The sequence below is a fragment of the Hylaeus anthracinus genome, unplaced genomic scaffold, assembly GCF_026225885.1.
Source record: "Hylaeus anthracinus isolate JK02 unplaced genomic scaffold, UHH_iyHylAnth1.0_haploid 11985, whole genome shotgun sequence".
In the NCBI taxonomy this organism is placed as follows: domain Eukaryota; kingdom Metazoa; phylum Arthropoda; class Insecta; order Hymenoptera; family Colletidae; genus Hylaeus; species Hylaeus anthracinus.
Window position 1 is genome coordinate 9,087,889 of NW_026534333.1, and position 21,083 is coordinate 9,108,971.

The window sequence follows — 21,083 nt, forward strand, 5'->3', positions numbered from 1 at the left end:
TTCCCTACTCAACCAATTTTGCACTTTATGGGTGGTCGTGACACTACAACATTAGCATTTCCATACCATTTCTGTTCAAATTCCATAACCTTACATACACTTTTAACTTATACCGTCTATTGGAGTTGCGAAAGATCTAATTTTTTAAGATAGTACATGACAAAGTTTCGATTCTTAACCTTAAGACGTTTGATGCCTTCCGTTTTTGGATAGTCTTTCTTTAAACCAGGCTAACATCCAACAACGACTCTACATTTCATCCCCTAAGACTCGCTCCATCGCGCTCAAACCACAATCTAAGGGATTATACCTAAGTCGTCGAGCTATAGCCTATCCGTTCGCCTGGACATTTCCAATGGCGGTAGTCGAGGATTGAGTAACGATCGATTACGAATACCTTGTTTCGGAAGTAAACGCTTGTTCTGACTGTACAACACGTTTTTCACTGGCACTTGGAAGTTATACGTTCGGAGAAAGGCACAGAAAGTTATGTGTTCTCGTCAGACGCTCGTGTAAGAGATCGCCTGTTTCGTAACAACGTTCTTCTCCCCGTATTTGTGAAGAACATTGTCGTTCGCTATATTCTTCACGGATTCCGCACTGTCCAGTGAACTATTTTCACTATTAGGTCTAGACAGGGCCTCGTTAACGTCCTGTAACTGCGCGTTCTCGTAGCTCCTTCTATTCTTCGTGATCACAGACGCGTTAGGAAGCCGGAGATCCTTCCTGATGTACTCTGGACTGGAGTTCCACTGAGCCCCTTCGTAGAAACCCGACTCCGGCGAAAGATCCGACGTCGGAGAGATCGGTGACACCGGAACAGGCAACTGACGACATTTCGGGGACGAAGAGTACTCGTTCGGCGACAAGTTAGGGTCCAACAACGATGTTCCGTTGCCTTCGGATAGCGCGACCTCGTGCTGACGAAGAGGCGTTTGTTTCGGGAACTTCTCCGACTCGATCGTCAGTCTATCGTCGTTCGAGACCAGTATCTCTCTGGTGTCCATTTCGGGGGTCTCTTTAGATCCTTTGGCACAGCCGTTCTTTCTCAGCGCGTTCAGGTGTTCCTTGCTTCCCGTGTGTCGTCCCGTGGCGATTACATTCTCTCTGGTGCCGAGATCCGAGGTTTTGCTGTCCAGAGGAACCAAGAGATACCTTCTGGATCCGCACAGGTTTCTTCTGCAGCCATCGGGGGACCTTTTGTCTTCGTCCAAGCTTCTAAGGATATTTCTGTGGTAGTAGTTTCTTTTGGAGCTGTTCAACGATCTCCTTTCTTCGTCGAGCAACGGGTACCTGATCATACTCCGACGACCATAAGCTGGTCTCAGAAGTATACTTCCCTCGCCAGGTGTCTCTGGTTCTTCGTAGATGATCTCGCGACTGTTCTTCAGGATTTCCCTGTTCACCGCTTCCGGTAGGTGCTGTAGCTCGACCTCGCCCATCACTTGGATATCATCGGACTCTACATCTACGATTTTGTACTGACCGTGCTCTCGGGGCGGGACCGGAGGTCCGTGACAGATCGAATCCCTGTAAGCGTTCCGATAATTCGCCGTCTCGTCGACGCTGTTTTCGCTTCTGATGCTGTCCACGTACGTCAGAGGATGAATTTGATTGTGATTCATCGCGATGAACGGACGATGACTGCAGTGGCACTGACCGTCCGCGCAGGATTCTCCTAGGAGATCCTCGTCGACTATCACACCTGGAAAGTAGTCTATTGCTTAGGGGGGTTTCGTTGATGAGATACGCTTAGGTTCCGGCTGCTCGATAAGTGGATGTTACCGACCCTTTGCTAACTCTGGGAATCAACGGTTCTAGGTCTCGGTCTTTCAACGAGCAAGTTCAGAAATGTTGCGTACTTCTTACGAGTGACAGTTCGTAACCCAAAGTATCGCCCAACCCTTCCGAACAACGACGAATATCGAATTAGTTCTTTGAGTGTTAATAATATCGGGGAACACCGTGGAACGCGTGTGGAATGCATGCTTCGTTTTGAATGTCGAGTTTGATAGTCTTAGGAGAACCACCCAACAGCAACATATACCCCAGTCGTAAAGATTATTTAGAAAGTGTGTGTCCTGTATTTATGAATCGATTAGTCGATACCCCTTTACCAACTACCTCCTGATCGCGTCGCTGTCGTGTCGCGGAACGATCTTCGGCGAGGGCGCGACGTCACACGAGCAGAATCAAGACAACACGAGGGACAGACACAAGCACGAAACAGGCAGATCGAAGTCTTCCGTGATTTCTCTATCGTACTCTCGGCCTCGGACAGTTCAGAGAAATTCGTTCTCACGGCCACGGGCTTCCGATCCCGGTATTTATAGCTTCTTCGGCATCAATGGTATCTTTTCGAGACAGGACGAAGAGATCGTCCGACGTGAAAACGGGTCCTCGAACATAGAAATCGTCTGTACGATACTCCAGGTCATCCTTACGTCTTAACTTCGTCTACTGTGGCGATCTATTTCTTTTTGTCTTTACGTTTCATTCCTCGTCTACTTCCTTGCTCTATTTCGCGTACCGGGTTGGCTTAGACTCCCGGGCAGTCGTCGATCGATGGAATGTCAATGTGAAGTTTCGATGATCCTTGAGGGACAAGAAACTCCGTGGCATCGGGTTGGCTTACGGTGTTCAATATCACTGGCACGGATTTCGGCTCGCTAGGAATTTTCCGCAGGCCTCCATCTACGGTATATCCAGCACCAAGATGTCAGACAAGAACGAAAGCTGTTCGCAGAGCTATGAAATAGGCAGGCAGGCAGGCAGGCAGGCAGACAAACAAAGAGTTTCAAGCACAAGGAAGCGGAACGAGACGTGCACGGGCCTGTGTGGTTGGTATCGATTAGTTTGATTCGCGTGTGCATCCCAATTAGCGTATGTGGTTAACCTTGCGGTGTCGTTAGTGGTTGTTTTGTAACGTGTTATTGCTCGATGTTTTGCTGATGGATGCACGACGGACATTTTTTAATTGCGCCGGACGTGCCAATCAAGCGAAACTTCGATGTCGTTCAGCGTTTGAAGACGCAGAGAGGATTATTGACTATTTTCGTGGTGCTAAACGCGATTCTACAGCTAAAAAAGGGTTCGGTGGAAGGGGGTAAAAATTGGTTCACTGGGAATATCCACGGTAGGTCATATCGATTATCGTAATTGCTAGAGAGAAACAATTCGAATCGATTCGATCTACGCAAGCTTCCGGTTCCGACTAGTTTAGGATCAAATTAGATAACGATCAACTGTCCGCCCCTGATTGCAAGCGTGTTCGAGCGTTTCTCTCGCGGTGTACATTTATCGGCAAACTAACGCTTTAACTAGACTCTCTTTAACGCTAAATCGTCCACTAGTCGGGCTGATCAACTCGAGAGGCTTACCGTTCCCATGGCGAAGATCTTCCTGAACCTTGTAAAACTCAGCGAGCTCTCTGCCCGAGCACAGAGGCGTGTCGACTTGCGTGGTGCTATTGAACAGCGAGTAATCCACCTCGTAGCCCTGCCTCTCCTTCGAGTACGTGACCATCGGCTCGAATCTGTGACCCCAAAGAATCTCCTGCGGCAGGTAGCTGGATCTAGCCTGAGTGGTCTGCCCGGTGGACTCGATAGTTCCCTCGAGAATGGCCACGACCTCGAATCGGTCCAACAGCATATCCTCGGCGGACATGTTGTAAAACGGTGATTCAGCGTTGATCTTGTGAACGATCGTGGTCGGCCAGATGAAGAACAGGTTACCGTTCTGGCCGTCTGTGCCGACGGCCAATTCCTGTTGATTCTGAGACAGTATCTCGCCCTCCTTGGTGGTCCTGGACCTGATTAGTTGCGCGCGAACCGCGGCTCCGATGATGTGACTCTTCTTCCTCATGTCGCCGACACGGAACATGAAGCAGAGTTCACCGTCCCTCTGGCATATCACCGCGTTCCTTGAGAACAGCAACGTCTGGGTCCTCTGCTTGGGCCTGCTCATTTTCGCGAACACTATGCCGACCATGAAGGCCTGGATCATCACGCCAGCTATGCTCTGAATGCACATCACGAAGATCGCCTCGGGACATTCTTCGGTGGTCGAGCGGCTTCCGTAGCCGATCGTGTGCTGGGTCTCGATGCTGAATAGGAAGCAACTGGTGAAGGAGAAGATGTTGTAGATGCAGGGCGTCCAGTTGTTCTCGACCTGTAACGGGGGTAGGTGGCGTTCCTCGAAGTCACCGTGGGTGAAGGCGATCAGCCACCAGATCACCGCGAAGCCCAGCCAGGAGAGCCCGAAGCTCAGGCTGAAGCACAACAACGTCCATCGCCATTGAGTGTCCACCAGGGTCGTGAAGATGTCCTGGAGAAAGCGTAGCGATCGTCTGGAGATGCGGGACTGCAGAACGTTGCATTCGCCATTCTTCAGCACCGCTCGACGACGCAGCTTGCGCGTTGGACCTGCCCTGTACCGGCTCCTGAAAGTTTACAGTGTCTTTAATCGGAGAATGATTAATGATTCCACGAAATGAACATAAGAAATAAGTACAGTAGAATCTCGATTATCCGAATGAATGATGATCGGATAAGAGAATTTTTGGATAATAGAATCTTTTGTAGTTTTTTGATGTCGATTCTCGTTGATCCTGTGTGTAGTTTATTTTGAAAGGGACATAAGTTACTTTGTTTTTCAATCGAAATATTCAGTGGCTAAATACATATTAAATTGTTATTGTGACCTATGCCGCTTTCCAAATAAACGATTTATACGTTATTTTTTATTTCAGATTTAACGAAATATATAATCTTCGAAATAATGTGTAACAGAATCATTTCTTTGTCGATCGATCATTCATCGTGGAATAATATATACGCGAGTCATTCGTTATAAAAGTGTGTGTAAGTTCATTTATATCTATTTCGAGATATGAAAGCTTTCGCATTTCAATCAACTGAAAATACTGATAAGAGCTAATTGACTAATTGTATGCTTTTGGTAATCGCCGATAAATCAATTTACTTGACGTTCAAACAATATAGATATTACTCGAAGCAAAATATGTATTTGGTGATCACCGATGGACCTTTGTCGCTTTCATAACGGAGATAATTGGAGCAATTTAAGAGTCTTAATTAATCTTTATAAACCAATTGTTTTTCGAATGCTGAAATATTCAGACTAATGGTACGCCTAATTAAATTTTGTTCTTAAATACTTAAATTCGTACAATATATCACATTTCTATTTTTACATCTGTAAATTTTTCAAGAAATTACTTTCATAATATTAGTTCCATTGAATTTGGATTTGCTTCTTGTATGTTTTTCTTAGTTTACTTAGTTTCTCTTAGCTTATCGTACTTTCCAGTTGTTTTCAATTGCTGTGATACCATTACATTTTTTAAACAAATTATTCTTCTATCTTGTTTTATTTTTTCTATTGAAATTATGGAGATAAGAAACAAGCATTAAAATGAAGTCCTATCTACATACGAGGGAAAGAGTTACAAACATTTTTATAAACATGATCATATTTTTAGTTAACGAATGATTTGATTGGTAAAGTACACAGAAATTATAATTAATCTCATTCTTCGAAATGGATTAATAATTGCGTTTCAAACTACCGAACGCGAACTGCATTGTTTTGTAACAATTTTGCAACAGTTTGCTAAAATTAGAGTTGCCTTTGTCAGAAGTTCGTGTACCCGCTGATAACGGAGAGTTTTCATGTTTTTATTAACAAATGACTAATTGAAATCTGTAGTTAATGATCCGTGACTCACGCATAAATACATCTAATTATAATAGATAACAATTGTAAGATTTCCATTGCTTAGCATTACTTAGGAGCATTATCCCCATAATTCTTAGAGTCCAAGACTTACTCTCGATTCAAAAGCATTGTTATTTTAAGATATAAATATTATTTCATGATTTACATAGTTATTTTGTCTACTAAACAGTGATGACAAACGTTGCTCGAATTGCATTTGAATTTGTAAACTGGTTACTGTTCTCAATGAATCTTTTTCATCCTAATTACTTATAGTAAACGTTTACGACGAGGATCATTCGTCATGATTGCTGTTACGAATCTCGACAGTCGCTGACTCTATAAGAGTGACGAGCACAATACTTGTTTACCATAGCCATGAACATCGAATCTGCCCAAGTTTACTCGTTGATTAGAAATTTCCAATTACACTACAATACACCGCGATCACGCGAGTGCACGATTTATGCAGATTAAAGTCAATTATATTTTACACGTGCTCGACGCGCGAAGAAACACGAAAGAGCTGTCTGTCGACGCGTCAATCCTCGTTACACACCTTCCGCCATGCGTAATGCAAGATTTTTTCTTGCACAATTCGAAGGAATAAATTACGCGTTTCAATACCAGTAACGCTTGTTGCAAAAATTGTCACCGAGGCCTTCTCGCGGCTTAACTTGACTTTTGTTCACGCCTCGTAATGTATTCCTCGAACAGATCGCGTCGGATTTGAATAACAAATTTCAAAGATCACATTGTTGTTCCAGCGCCGATTCGTTGTTGCCTTTTTAATAACGAATCAACGACGATGTGAAAAAGGCGGCCAAGATTTCCGCGTGATCGAGGAGAATGATTTATAGTAATAATTTGTTTATTGCATTTTCGTTTGTTGCATGTGCATACAGAGATGCATTTTCATTAATGAACTCTTTGCAATTCAGCAGCGAGTGTCACTTGTCGTCCTTATTTGCATGGATTTCAAACTTAAAGGGGTACTCTTTGTTTACCACTTTCGAGGGAATCTTCATGAATTTCTTGCAACCAAAGTGCTTGACATAAACTGTTGAACTTTGGTACGTTTATTTATATATGTATATATAAGATTTTGTTTTTGCAACTATCCTGCCCAATTTATTTCGACGCTATCTACAAAATACAATGCCGTGCCAGACGGATTTACTATATTATACCAAGCAAAATTATAGCACTTAAGATCCAGTTATTATCCTAAAATATAAAACATTCAGTTTGCATTCAGAGTGTACATAAGGTTACTTTACTATTTCATTTGCTCTTGAAAAAGTATCGCGAAGACGATGGTTCCCTATATGAAAAAATCTCGGAGCTCAAAGGGTGATAACCTCGACGGGTAACTTTAAGCGAGCGGAAGCACACTTGACTCGGCAAAGAACGGAGAATTTCATCTCTTAGAGTTCACTTCTCAACGAAACACTCATCATTCCATTTTTTTTTTTTTAAACGTCGCGTTTTTCAAGCGTAACGAAACACAAAAGAATTGCCTGTCACATAATTAATCATGCCCGACGAGAGAACTTCTGCAGGCTTGGTAATTATTTCGAGAAAAATACTTACGATGGATCTCTCTGCATTGTACGTCATCGTTCTTGAACCTTTGCGACAAACTCGAGCGTCCCGAAATCGCGTCAATTTTCTGTCTCCTTCTCAACGAAATGAGTATCACAGCGAATGATCGATCTCGAGCCGATCCAGTTTCTTTCGGTCATCCGTTCATCGCGGACCGACTGCACTTCGGTTTGGGTGAAATCGACTTGTACGACGTTAAAAAGATTCGATCGACAACTTTATCGGCCCTCCACTGTTGCTACATGCGTCAACTGTCAGCAGTGTTTGCTCGTGATTCGTCGAGGAAACGCGATTCGTACGCGAGAATAATGCCAGAATCGAGCGAAAATCGATCGATTCATGAGCAGGGATCGTAACGCGACGATTTCATCGTTCATTTATCCGCGGATGCGAGAGTAGAATTCGAACGGGCGCTGACTAGCAGCGCGCTGATTATCGTTGCGACCAGTTCGATGATCCGGCCGAGACTCCTCGTGCTCGCCTTCCTTTCGTACGGCAAAAAGGAAGTCGCCATTTTGACTTCGAATGATACCCGAGCAGCTGTTATCTACCAATTTATTTATTGCCACGCATAGATCAACCGACGAGCCGTTGACACACTGCGAACTCCGTGATTCCACCATCGATCGCAGCTGCAACGATCCCCGACTATTTAAAGACGAATAATCTCTTCTTTGGAGAGGATGATGAAGATTCCTTTCATTCGGATATACTTTATGTCCGAATCTATCGCGTGCACGATTTCATTCGAACGATTCAACAAGGTGTAAGCAGATCTGAATTCTTCCGTTATCGTAGAAAGATTGATAAGGATAGTTCGTAATAAGGAGTTGTTTTTCGAGGAAGCAGAACAATGAAAGAAATTCTCTGGCCAGTGATTCGCCAAAGATTCCTGAGTTTTGATAAGTTCTATCTACGCTAAAACTTGAATTAAACTTAATTACAAGTATGAAGTAACGAGAAGTGTAATTTGTTTGTTCGAAGACATCGTTGATAAGGGAGTCGGAAACGTGTCCGATTGGTTTGTTTCTATGAGCAAACGTAATAATACTTATAAAAATTCATGAAATATTGTAAATTGAATATGTGCAACTGGACAAATTATTGGTGGATATCTGTCTTTCATTTTGAACGTTCATCTTTTATTTTAATTTTACTTTTCTTCTTGTAATTCTTGTAATTCTTGCGTTATTAAATTCAGTTATTTCAACGTAAAATAAGAATAAATAATAAATGAAAAAAGAAGTCAGCCCACTCATGAAATAAGAAATATATAACGCTTTATTTTATTCGAGTACAATGGTCCTTGGTGGACTGAGTTCCATTTTGGTTTCGAAGCATACGACTTTTCATTTCACTTTCTCTTTTAATTTCTTTCGACATAGTAAAACTTATGAAATTTCTATCGAACTATAAACATTTATTTATCTCTAACCATTAAGTACGAAGTTTTAAAAATGTCTGATTAGGAAAAACGCGATAGTACACGCATTTCAGCAGCTAAAGCTCCACCCACCTAATTAATATGAATGCTTTTCACGTACAAAAAAAAGGGAGAATTCCTCTTATTAAGTTTAATGCCAGTGTTAACAAACAAACGACAGTAAAAGAATGACTGCACAGATATTTGCACAGCATACATATTTTATTTCAATCTCTACTATTTACGGAAATTCGTTATTTCGAAAATCGGCAAATAAAAATAAAACACAAAACCGAATCGGGGGATAGGTATAGTTACACGTGCATTCGAAGGCGACGGATCGAGGACTGATCGTTTATTGATTAATGCCGAAGGAGTTGACGGCGCGAAGCGGACGATTAATTCGCGGTATTAATGAATAATGATTAACTCCACAATTCCATTAATTAGCGCGGAAGTTATTGCGCAGCGAGAATTCCTATCGGTAGATGTTCGTTGCTGAAATATAATTTACCTGCTTCTGAACGTCGCATTCGAGTTCTTGGATAGTTTAACGATTATGGGAGTCGTGGGCGACGCAGGTGGCAGCAGATTTTGTTTCTCTCCGTGATCGGACGACGACAATGTTACGTTGGGTATCGGGATCTTCGGAATATCGTCCTCCATTTCCTTTCAGTCCTTTTACTTTCGGTTCAGTTCGATCGTGAGTCTCTAAAGGCTTCGTACACTTTGTACTTAACACTCGACTCGCTCTGCTCGATTCATCTTTAGTTTAATCACCAAGTTCCTTCACCGATTCTTCATATATCGTTTCGATCACTTTCCAATACTCGATCTCCGCAAGGCTTCACGCGTTACTGTCCAATTCGTATCACTGCAGCCTCAATTTCTCGCTTTCTATCAAACGACCATCACCCACTGACGGACTTATTTATTTTGCTCGGCAAACACCTCTTCGTGATCTCGTGGCTCTGTTCGCGATCGTAAATAACAAGCTCGCGCACCCATACAGGAAACATTCATGCGACGTGAACACATTCGATGATTTTCAATATCTTCGGTACACTCTGTCTCTAATCGAATGTCGATAATTACATCTTCCGCGCTGGTACGATTCAGCGACGATAACAATCCTTATCCGGAGAAGTGGGTTGTTGCCAAAACGTTGGGCCTCGGTAGTCAACGAGCAGCGAGGCGTTATATTCCTGTCGTTAATTATCAGATTATCACACTTCGCCGGCCTTTCGTATATCCCGCTCGATCTTTCACACGCTTATCGCGACGATCACAGCCATGGTGGAAAAAGAATACATTTTTATCGATTATCTTTCTCCTTGATGATTCTCTTCAAGGACCGATGAATTTATTTTGCCGCAGCTGCGAAGCCAGCTGAGAAAACTCACCGAGAATCGCGATTGTTAATTAAATCGTCCAAGTTTCTTCCAGAATCAATCTCATCGTTCGAATCGTCTCTGTATTCGGTGCACCATCGAACAAGTCTGGAATCGGTCGTCGGTTCTTGATGTTCAAGAGTCAACAAACTCACCGCGTGATTTCTCGAAGAAATCGGAACTGAAGCTTATCTTCGACATCTTCGTATCCTTCCGCGGGTCATCGCATCTTACCGCGATTAATTACGAAGATGACAGGTCACTTGTTCTCTTCGAGGTTGGCAAAACGACTGATTGTGGTGGCAAAACCGGATAGCTGCCGAGTTTGCTAGTGGAGGATCTACTGGTGTCCGAGCAACGAAGACGTCTTATATGTACGAGCCAATACCTGACCAGCGGTCTCCACTTATCAGTTACTAACAATAACGTTTGCTCTTTTCATTTGCGAGAAAATGGACTGGTTACGTCACGCGGAACGTTGCAGAAGCGAATCGGTGTCCATATAGGGCTTTTTTCGCCAGAGTTCCTAATTTCCAATCACCCTATTACATTTCGATGTCTCTCTTATTAATTTCAATCTTTCCGGATTTTCTTCCATCAAATGTTTCAAATGTTTTATTTAAGCATTTCTTTTTATCTTTCGACAATTTCTTGTCTCTTTTAACGTTATTTCTTTTAATATTCTGTCTGTAATAAAATAAATAAAATTATTTCACAGAAGTGTCATCGTTCACGTTTTAAGGATGTTCCTCTTTCTGGTCACGTTGAGCGCGATCGGAGTATCGCGTCTTTATTTTTATTTAAGCATTTCGATAACTTCATTATTTTATACATAATGCTTTGGATTTCCCGCGTCACCTTCGATTTATCCGTGACATCCTCCCTGTCACTCAACAGTTTTACGTGATTGCGAAACTCACTAGCTCTATCTTTATTGCAGTGATATACGAACGATTAGTGTATCCAATGTGAACTTGACGTGCTCTCTTTGCTCGCCGATTAAAAGACTTACTCACAGAGAGAATCAGTGTCGCGTTGCGTCTTCGTTTCTTTCATGTCTTCGCGAAATAAGTGCATTGTAAAGGTATCGCGGTTTTCAAGGTTTCAATATTTGGTTGGAACTCCTGCAGGAATATCCAGATTCCAATCGATCCATAGGGAGTCCACAGTACTCTCACTCGAGTTACGGTAAACTCAAACCTTGCCTTCGGAGGACCATTATATTAATGTTTTAATATCGAAAAATCGAGGATTCTTCTGGGATATCCTCTTTCAGGGATAAAGTATTTCCAAAGCTATCTATTTTCATTTTTTTACAAAGATCGAATCAACAAACTCTAAGTGAAGATCCCGTTAAGATAAATTCATTGTTTTTCTCGTAAAAATTCAGCGGCGGATCCAGATACGCGATCCGATTAACATTGACCGTTTTTATCTGTTTCACACTTGATGTTATGTTATCCTTCGCAATGCGTTCTCACGAATCCGAGGTGCTCCAAACGTTTCTCGCGATGTAACACCGACTTCGTTTGACTGACTGAAAGCTGGTGGCATGTCTTATCAACGACTAGCCATCTCCTTATCGGAACCGTACTTCGCTAACCTATGTGCAATCGCTGATTGCACGCAAACGCGAGCATTTCGCCTGTCGATGAAAACGGATCCGCTCACAGATCGAAAAGTTCGCTTAAAACGATCTGTGACGTCACAAGTACAGACTCTACTTGAATTGTTCATGTTTATCGAAACGTGACATAGTAAACAGAGCATTCTTAGGTACTGTTCAAAAAGCATTGTCTAGATAAATTATGATTGTTCGTATGTTATCTTCGTAAGCAGCGTAACTACAAAATACTTTTAGAGTTTATATTGACGAGTAAAAAAGATTCAGTGAATTTTCTGCAAACGAATATTGAGTGAAAATTTGGAGTAATCGATTTATTCTGTGGTCATCTTTAGTATTTGGTAGTTGATTAACCAAAGAATATTATATTCGACCTCTGAATTCGATGTATTTTTATTTACATAACATACAAGTAACATTCTATACGCGCAGGACAAACAATTTTTTGCGCTAATAAAACTGTACTTAATCCTGATAAAATGTTTGTCAGGGCAATGCCGTTGAGTAAATAAACATTTGTTTGTCCTATAAACGATAAAATTAATTACGTACGTGGGTACGTCTGCATAATGTAAATACGCGATATTTGTCGATATGCATGTATGTTGTATATGTATATTTGATATTTGTGCACTGTGTGGACGTGTGTGTTATTTGCACGAGAAGATTAGCAAGATGAAAAGCAAATATATATTTTCGTTTCTAAAGAAATATTATTGAGAGATATATTGACACATATGTATACTTTCGTTTTCACATCGAAATTGCCGTTACTTACGGTCACGATACCTTTTACGATTAAAAAGTATATCGTATTGAAGCGAAGCAGTACATTTGAATGTTAAGTTCGATTAGAGCAAACAGAATCCATTTAAAATTCGTCTCTTAAGAGTTATCCACAACGACTACACTAACTCATTTGTGTTTCAATTAAAAATCAAATCTTAAATATCCTTTTGGAAAACCCTTTATTATAAAGCGGTTTGATCGATTCGCGCAGAAATTCCCACGATTTCGACCCTTTTATTCCTAGCCGAGTGCCAGTTTCGTTACGAACGATTTTTTCACACAGAATTCATCCGTCCCTCTTCCAACGCCTAACTCGATCCCATTGTCAATAAATTGGCGCTTCCTTGAAAACGCTCGGGATTCGTCGTGGAAAGAAATTCGAGCCGGAAGGGCTCGATCAACACCGGTAAAACGCTGAATCGCATTAGCCGCCAGTAATTTATTCCATGCGCATTATAATGGCGCTATTCCATAGTGGAAGAGATATCGTGTGTGTCGTTCGTAGGCGTCAATTGAGAACAGTACTAATTCTAGTGAACGGGAGCTCGAAAACTCGGCCTCTTGTGTTTGTATAGCCGGTCACGAATTATCCTTGCTGAACTAATCATTGCAAACAATCATTCCGGATAAGTAGTATCAATTTTTCCAAACGACAGCAAGAAACTTTTGTCGAACGACAATTGTCGCGATTTGTAATTTAATCCTCTTCCTTCGTAATTACTGGACTGCGGATTTTATGCATTTATGATATAAAATAATATAATAAATACATACTGTAGAAAATCAAAAGGTACATGTACTTATGCAACATGAAATGAAAGTATCGCTGTAATAATTGTAGAAAAAATTCAACACACATGATTTATATTTTACGTATATTTTCTGTATTATTACGAATGTGTATAATCCGCAGTCTAGTGATTACTGTAGGTATAAATTCGAGTTTTTAAAACAAAGCCCGTTTGTTAACATTATAATACTACTTATTAGATTATCAGTTCCTATTATAATCCCTACGATCATTACTTCGTCCAGTAAGGGCAACTAAAAATTTACGTGCATGTAATACTTAATTATTTTTTCAAAATGCTCTATGATACCAGGAACCTTTCGCGAATTTGACTACGCCTTCAACATTTTCCAACTTCATAAAATCGTCCGGAATTAAATTAAATTGGTTAACAAAAATCAAGTATGTTCTACCTCTCCGAACAACACCAACCAGCTGTCTCGTTTCTCGCGGCGTCGACCAGAGTTCGATTTTGTTCGGGACACGATGACTTTCGTCTTCTTGCTCCAAGCGGCGTTCACTTTCCCTCTGCTTGACATAACGTGTCACTTCCAAATTTCTGATTGTGTTCGAAGTTCTCCTCTCCGCGGATTAGAAGTCGTACGTTAATATTAACGGGCGTAAAAGCTTACTGTCGGTCGAGTCTCATTTCTCATTGCGAGCTGCCTGAGCGTAACGTCGTCGGCTTCGATAACGAGCTTTTAATTAAACTAACGAGATCGGACGAGCCACGAGGTTGAGGCACACGAAGATTTTTCGTTTTCACGCGGCGCGCCCGACGAAGTGCACGCAATAGTTTTTGAAAAACCGTCGATTCCCCCGAAGAAGTCGGTGCTTCTAAACGTTTTTATTCGTTCCTTTTGCTCGGACATTGGATTCTGTTTAACGAGCTTCTAATTAAACTAACGAAATAGAACGTGAAACGACGTCGAAACGTTTCGAAAAGCTGTTACTCGTCTAGATTCGAGAACTGCAAAAATTCTTACTTTCTCAGAGACGAAAATACAGGAGAGTTTATTTTTTCTGGTATTTGGAGTAAAGGGAATTGCGATTATATCACAATTGAACGAAACAATCTGGTTTTTGTTCAAATTAGATGTAAGATATAAATAGAAATATCTTTCCACGATTTCAGATTTGAACAAAAATTGCCGTGGATTATATGCCGAGATAATCATAATGAATTATTAAAATGCATTCGCGAGATTCTTATACGCGTTTGAAAATATTCTACAATATTTGTTATTTTTACGAATTTCAAAAGGTAACATTGAAAATATATGTATTTACGGTATAGAATCAGGTAATTCAAACATTTTTGTTCTACATTTTGCAGAAATTTGCTTTTCCCAAAGGATAATTTTGCAGTTTCTGTAGACAATAACATCATAAATGACTTAAGTATACCTATTGCGTGTTTGATCCTCGCAGATAAACATGACAGATTAGACATGCAGTTGATAATTGTACGAGTACATATTTCATTTACTTCAGTTGATATTGGACTTATCGCGTATCAAGTTCATACATGCTCGACTAAGGTCAGTGTTTTTCGTAAAATCTTAAATTTGTAAATAAGCGTTGATGAAACATACTAAATAACGTAAAAACTTCTTGTTGACAGAGTTAATATACTTTTAATATTCAACGTTTCGACCTGTTGTGAAAGCATTCTTTGAAAACTATAAATTCATAAATTATATTACAACTTATTGCAAGAAAAAAAATACTACAAATTTCTTGTTACGAACTAGAGAACGTAACGAAAGATGGGTTAACAAACAGGAGAACCTCACCCATTATACTTTTTCCCATTATAGTTTTTTCTTCGAGCCTCCAAAATCGAATTAACGTTCAACCTTGGACTTCGTGGCTCAGCCGTGATTAAAGAGCTATTAGAACTATTAGAAGTCCCACGATAAAGCGGAAGTATTCGCGAAGATCCGCGCGGTATCATATTTCGTCCAGGAAGCGTGAAATCTGATACAACCCGAGTTTCCGCGGTTAATTCTAGTTGCACAGATTAATTTGCCACTGACGACCTTTTGGGTCGGGCAACCTGGAGATACGAGCCGCATAACATTTTCAACCGTTGTCGACTGCAATGTTCTCAATGACTAGAACCACGAGACTAGAGAGCTCCATAATTTTCTTAAGGTACGCGCACGAAATAAATCATATCAATTCGTTAAATGATTCAGTTTCTCACAAAAACAAAAGTAAATCTGACATTTCATCTCAAACTTTCTTGAAAAGCAGTTGTAAATAGTTTGTAATCCTTGTGTTAAATTTACTTAAAACGGAAGTTCGGCAGTACGAAAGTACAGTACAGAAACTCTGGCAAAATTAAAGTATAGCTATTTTGATAAATGTTGCAAACGATTTGAAGCGCGAAGATTTTCATAGAAATTTTAATTTTTGTGTTTTCAATAGTTCTTATAATTTTAGGAGCACGATGAGGTATAAACGGGATTCTTTTCACCCCTAGAATTGTCACTTATAATAAATAATATCAGTGTGGCTAGATTGACACATTCACCTAATTCTGAAAAATTCCAGATTTTTCTATTAACTTATGGTAAACTATTCCAAATAACTTCTCCCCTAATAATTTTGACATAGAACCTATAGATTGTGAACATTAGGTATATTCAATTACGACCAATTATTACGGAAACAGTCTCAGTATTTTCATCTAAAAATTAACATATAGTAGAAGAAAAGAATGAATCTGCTTATAAAATGACAGAACGATCTACCGAATAGAAACTATACAGGAAAAAAAAAAGACTAAATGTGACCTACTTTTTCGGCCCACAAGGTAAAAAGCCCCCTTGAGACGAAAAACAACGGATCGACGAGCCTTCGCGAAGGTTACTCGACTCATTTGCAAATTTTGCAACTCGGTTACGCAGCCCGCATGTATAACGCGTTTCCAGTCCCTGATAAATGGCGACGGTGGGTTTGCTAAACGTTAATTACAGGTAAAGGGTAAACAGAACGACGCGGATATAGCAGATAGGGACTCGTTAATCAGACGGCCTCGCGATGGCTGAGAAATATATTGCATCCCATGGACGTTAATAGAACGCTGCCCGATAAATTGCACGTGTCTGGTAATAAAAGCTGCGACCGTAAATACCACGGGCGAATAATAATTATGAAAAATGCTGTCTCTGGCTCTCGCACACGAGACGGTGGAATTGTTACGGCTGTAAAGAAAAGGCTTGGCGAAGGAGAAAGTTTCCTTTGCTGGCTGACGGACGATTACAGCGGATTACAGATTTTTGTGGTCACGATATTACAAGATTCTATGTTCTTCGCGTTTGTACAATTTTAGATTTACTCGAGGACATTAGGTTCATTTTTGGAAGTGGATCTGATAAATTACACGCGGTGATTTTTCTATACGCTATGTTCTGTCGAAATAGAGACGGGTTGAATTTTGTTCGAGTAATGAATGACGAATGGAAAACACTATATTTGCAATGTTTGTTTCGTTGAGCAGTCTATCGACTAAGAAGGAAATATTTAAGCGTACCACTTCTTGTATTTGCATCAAATTTGACATGCAACATTATTTTCGGATGGATAGACCAAGTGTAATGATCTTTATCGACTATAACTCACAGTTGCTTAAAAAATTGACGTTGATGATTCGAGTCCATGTTGGATCAGTTCTCGTTTTTATGTTATTTTATGTATTCAAAGAATCCATGCATCAATATTTTGCTATCTTTTGCAATTGGAACAAAATCAGGATTATTAACAAATCAATTGACTTGACATTGTAGGAACATACGTATTTCTTTTCAGTGTCGACAAAAACACATTTTTGGTAATTGATAGCTAATCTGGTAACAAACAAGTCGTAAATCGGTCGACCCAATGGTTGTTTTTTGCTGGTGTCGTAGAGAAAATAATTAAAATTTTTAATCTTTTTCCTTTGATAGTTTGATTTATTGCGTACTTGCAGTCGGATCATCCATCAATGAGCAGAACTGCAACTTCAGAATCGTCTTCAGAAAGGAATATACTATTTACAGTGTAGAAAATTGAATTTAGTTAATAAATCTCATTTTTTAGAAATGCCTTTCAAATTCGAGAAGGCAACAGCTACTCATGGAATTCTTCTTTTAGGATTTCTTTTCAATATTTAAAATAAAACCTATCCAACGTGTGTTCAAACTATCGACCTCCATATTGTTGTAATTAATATTTCTACTCAAATATGGCCTCAAAATTCCCTTGTGAGCCTTCCACTCGTTTAATTTTAAATACAGTTTCATTTTACAATACGAATTGAAGTTTGTATCGAACAAATAATGCACCTAACGTTGGTTATCTTTTATTCACTGTTTGAATTTTTATCTGGATAAGAATTTTGCTGCTCATCTCTGTGTTATTCCTCCAACCACCTGACTTGCACGACATGATTAATATTTTTGTCTGCCTATTTAGAGCCGCAAACTGCATCTGGCGCCAGAAGACGTCGACAATGAATCCCACAAACAAAACGTAACCGTTTTCTGCCGAGAATGATCTACGTCAGGGTTTCTCAAACTGCATTTTCTCACGGTCTCTTCAAATTCTGAATAAGGGCAAATTTTTAACGTGCTTCTTAAAATTTTTGACGGACCTCCTACGGCACAATGAAACATTTATTTATTGAATATAATACAAATCAGTTTCTGAAACATAAAACTTATCTTTTAACAATATTTATTCACAATGAGTAGTCCCATATTTTTATGAATTCATTTTCTGTTACATTATTCACTAATTACTGAAACAGTGCACCAATAATAAATATGACAAAAATTAACGAATTGACACGAGTCTTCTTACAATGTTTTTCTAGCTGTAGAATAATAATCTATTCAGCTGAATAACATTAAAAAAAACCGTAGTACTTAACTTTCAAGTTATACTGTTCCATTGCAAACAAGGAATCTAATAAAATTGAATTTTAAGTGTCTTTCACAAAAGCTGAATAAAAAGCAATGAAAGTAATAAACCTAAATATCATGAAATTAGTTTGAACGTTCATAAAGACTTCTAGTTCATAAAGACTTTTAGCGCTGCAATTTAAAAGTTTCTTCTATCCTGAGAACAATATCTTAATTATATATTATTAATTTTTTCTTTAGTTTGAGAAACTCTGATCTAAGTTTTCCGACAAAAACTGCCTTGAAAACGGGATGCATGATTCTTACACTGCCACTGTTTTCTTTGGTAATTGGCACGCGATTATATCAGGATTGCTTGAGTCAGTAATACGTTGACTTTTTGCATGCAGAGTAGAAATTTCCGGCCTCGTGGTATCCTCTCGAGCCTGAATCGAGGAAGGATGTTCACGTCGATAGAAATCTCTGTTAGATAGGTCCTCCATACTAATGTATACAGTGTTCGCTAATCCCAGGTATAACCGAAAATAGGCTGATTAATCGTACGAAAAATGTTTGTAATTAGCTTTCTTTCTGATTAATTTAAAGAAAACAATTAAACCTTTTCAGAGCTAAAGTTATAAGTCCGAAATAAATAAAGATTTTATCGATCGTATCTATAGCGATGAAAAAAAAAAAGGAAATTCTTTTAGAGGAAGATTGTAGATATTTCAGGATTTTTACAGTTGACACGCGATACCAGTAGAACTGTCATCGCTGTGATATCAGCGGTATCGAAGTTATATTTGTACTGCTGCGACTGCACGTAAACGTGGAAATATGCATGTAAACGTAGAAAATTGTTTCTTAAAAGTCAAGCTTAAAAATGACGCACTTTACTTTTATATTTAGACGGATCGTCAAGAATGTGTTGTACAAGATGATTACTCTTAACATTCGCTGTTCAACTTTTATGGATAAAGTGACAAAGTAATTTTACTTATAAATGTATGGTGTTTCTTTTAGTACTGCGATGGAGCATAAAGGTCTGAACAATTTTTATATTTATAGTTGTACTCCATTCGCGAGAAAGATGACTATTTCCACTCGTCCGGAATAAATCTCCGCAGGAGATAAAAATTGTTCCTCGCATACGCCGTTATGCTCTACATTTGCATCAAATTTCACGCGAATTAAAATTTTCGTGTTCGAGCAGTGGTGACCTATTTTTCCTAGTAATACCTTTGCAAGCGGTGGCGTCACTTCCCAGGAGACCGTGTAAAATCATATGATCCGAATTTTCAGGTCACACACGCACCTTCGTTGTAATTCTCTACTTTTTAAACCGGGTCATAATTTTGTTCCTGCTGAGTCGCGACGATTTAAAGTGGACTCAGCATTTTGTCAGTTGTGGTGTGAAATTTCATTTATGCCGCTGACGTTAGTCTTTCTCAAGGTGTACCGCGAGAAGGTTATATACTGTTGAAGTTACACGTCTTAGGGAATGTGTTGGATATCTGAACAGGAGCATGGAATTCGCGCGATATAAAATGTTTATGAAATTTTAAAAAGAGGATAGTCGATCCTTATTGGGATTTTTCGATATCAAAAGTTTTCTCCTTTCTACACACATTCCGTACGAATTCCACATTTATTCGATATTTTTTTTCACACATTCACATTTCGCATGTGCAAGTTCTACTTGTTTTGATTGTTAGGGCGAGGGTTATAAATAATATTCCGTTACGGACGGACTAAAATGGTTCTAAAACATTTGCGGGAACTATTACGAACAGAGTGGAACAATATTAACCCATGAACCATAAAAATAAAGATTTTTTATGCAGCCGTAACAGCATACGTACGAATAGGATTTTCAAACTGGATTTTCTCGAAAACTAAGATTTAAATGAACAAATTTAAATTTTGTTTTTATTTGTTAATAAGGAACCACCTTGTGCCCACTAGTACATGTTATTCAGCCGCACCTTGTATAAAAATATAAACTTGCATAAACATCCGCAGGCTAGTTATTAGAGTTAAACAAAAATGTACATGTCAAATTGAGTAACCGCCTCGTTTTCGAAGTAGGGCTGAAAAAGGGCTTAAATCCACCAATCATGTAATTATGTTCCCAGTGTGCGACAGTGTATTATATATGTCTACTTTGTCCAAAAATATGTCCTTAAGTAGGATGCCATAGGGTCATAAGCAGTAGAATTTCGCGTGTGTTGTATTGCCAAACTAGATATTAAATTAGGAGGAGATCTCTTTCTACAGCTTTTGATCGACAAAAACCTTTCATTTTTCTGGCCAACTCGTGTTGCGTATGTTTAGCGTATAAAAATATAAGAAAAATTGCAAAGAGACTGACCTGGTGGAGTCTTGCCGACCGACGCCACCGATGCTGCTGCTCTGAGTGCTGACCCTGACGAGGGTGACGTTCCTCGGCAGACTGGACAAGGTCCCAACGTTCCTGTGCCCGAGCAAGGGTGAGTCGGCTGCAATCGGGTTCTCCGGGGACGTTTGCTGTCCTCGAACCTCGGTATCTTTTTCCTCCTCCTCCTCGATGGTGCCCGGTAAACGAAAGAGCTTTTGCGGCTCCTCCATGTCACTCGGTTTTCACTTCACGTACGAATCCATCGGGACCGTCAGGCTCGTTCTTCTCGCTCGTCGATTCTTCTGTCTCGCGGCTTCGTTCACCGACGTCTCCCGTCAATCTCGCGAACACACGTTCATTACGTGCCCTTTCTCTTCGTCGTTGCTCCTGAACCGTCCGTTTCCAGTCACTCCCGGTCGCGAATCAAGAAAGTTGTCCCTTGCTTTCCTGCATCGA

At 39.9% G+C, this 21,083-nt stretch overlaps 2 protein-coding genes across 4 annotated transcripts in view; one reads left to right on the forward strand and one right to left on the reverse strand.

Annotated features, from left to right (window-relative positions):
- LOC128887194 (uncharacterized) overlaps positions 1 to 21,083 on the forward strand; it is a 97,926-nt gene that overhangs the window by 31,920 nt on the left and 44,923 nt on the right. The gene's annotated exons all lie outside the window — the stretch shown is intronic.
- LOC128887172 (uncharacterized) lies at positions 126 to 21,046 on the reverse strand. 3 transcript variants are annotated; one of them, XM_054142770.1, is made up of 3 exons: positions 20,622 to 21,046; positions 3,381 to 4,441; positions 126 to 1,705 (listed from the first exon to the last, which is right to left on the reverse strand). In XM_054142770.1, exons 1-3 carry the CDS (start codon positions 20,855 to 20,857, stop codon positions 501 to 503), a joined length of 2,502 nt encoding a protein of 833 aa, XP_053998745.1. In that variant the 5' UTR covers positions 20,858 to 21,046; the 3' UTR covers positions 126 to 500. The 3 variants fall into 3 exon arrangements, with proteins under 3 accessions (XP_053998745.1, XP_053998746.1, XP_053998748.1); XM_054142771.1 differs by lacking the exon at positions 20,622 to 21,046 and adding an exon at positions 9,282 to 10,774; XM_054142773.1 differs by lacking the exon at positions 20,622 to 21,046 and adding an exon at positions 7,333 to 7,770.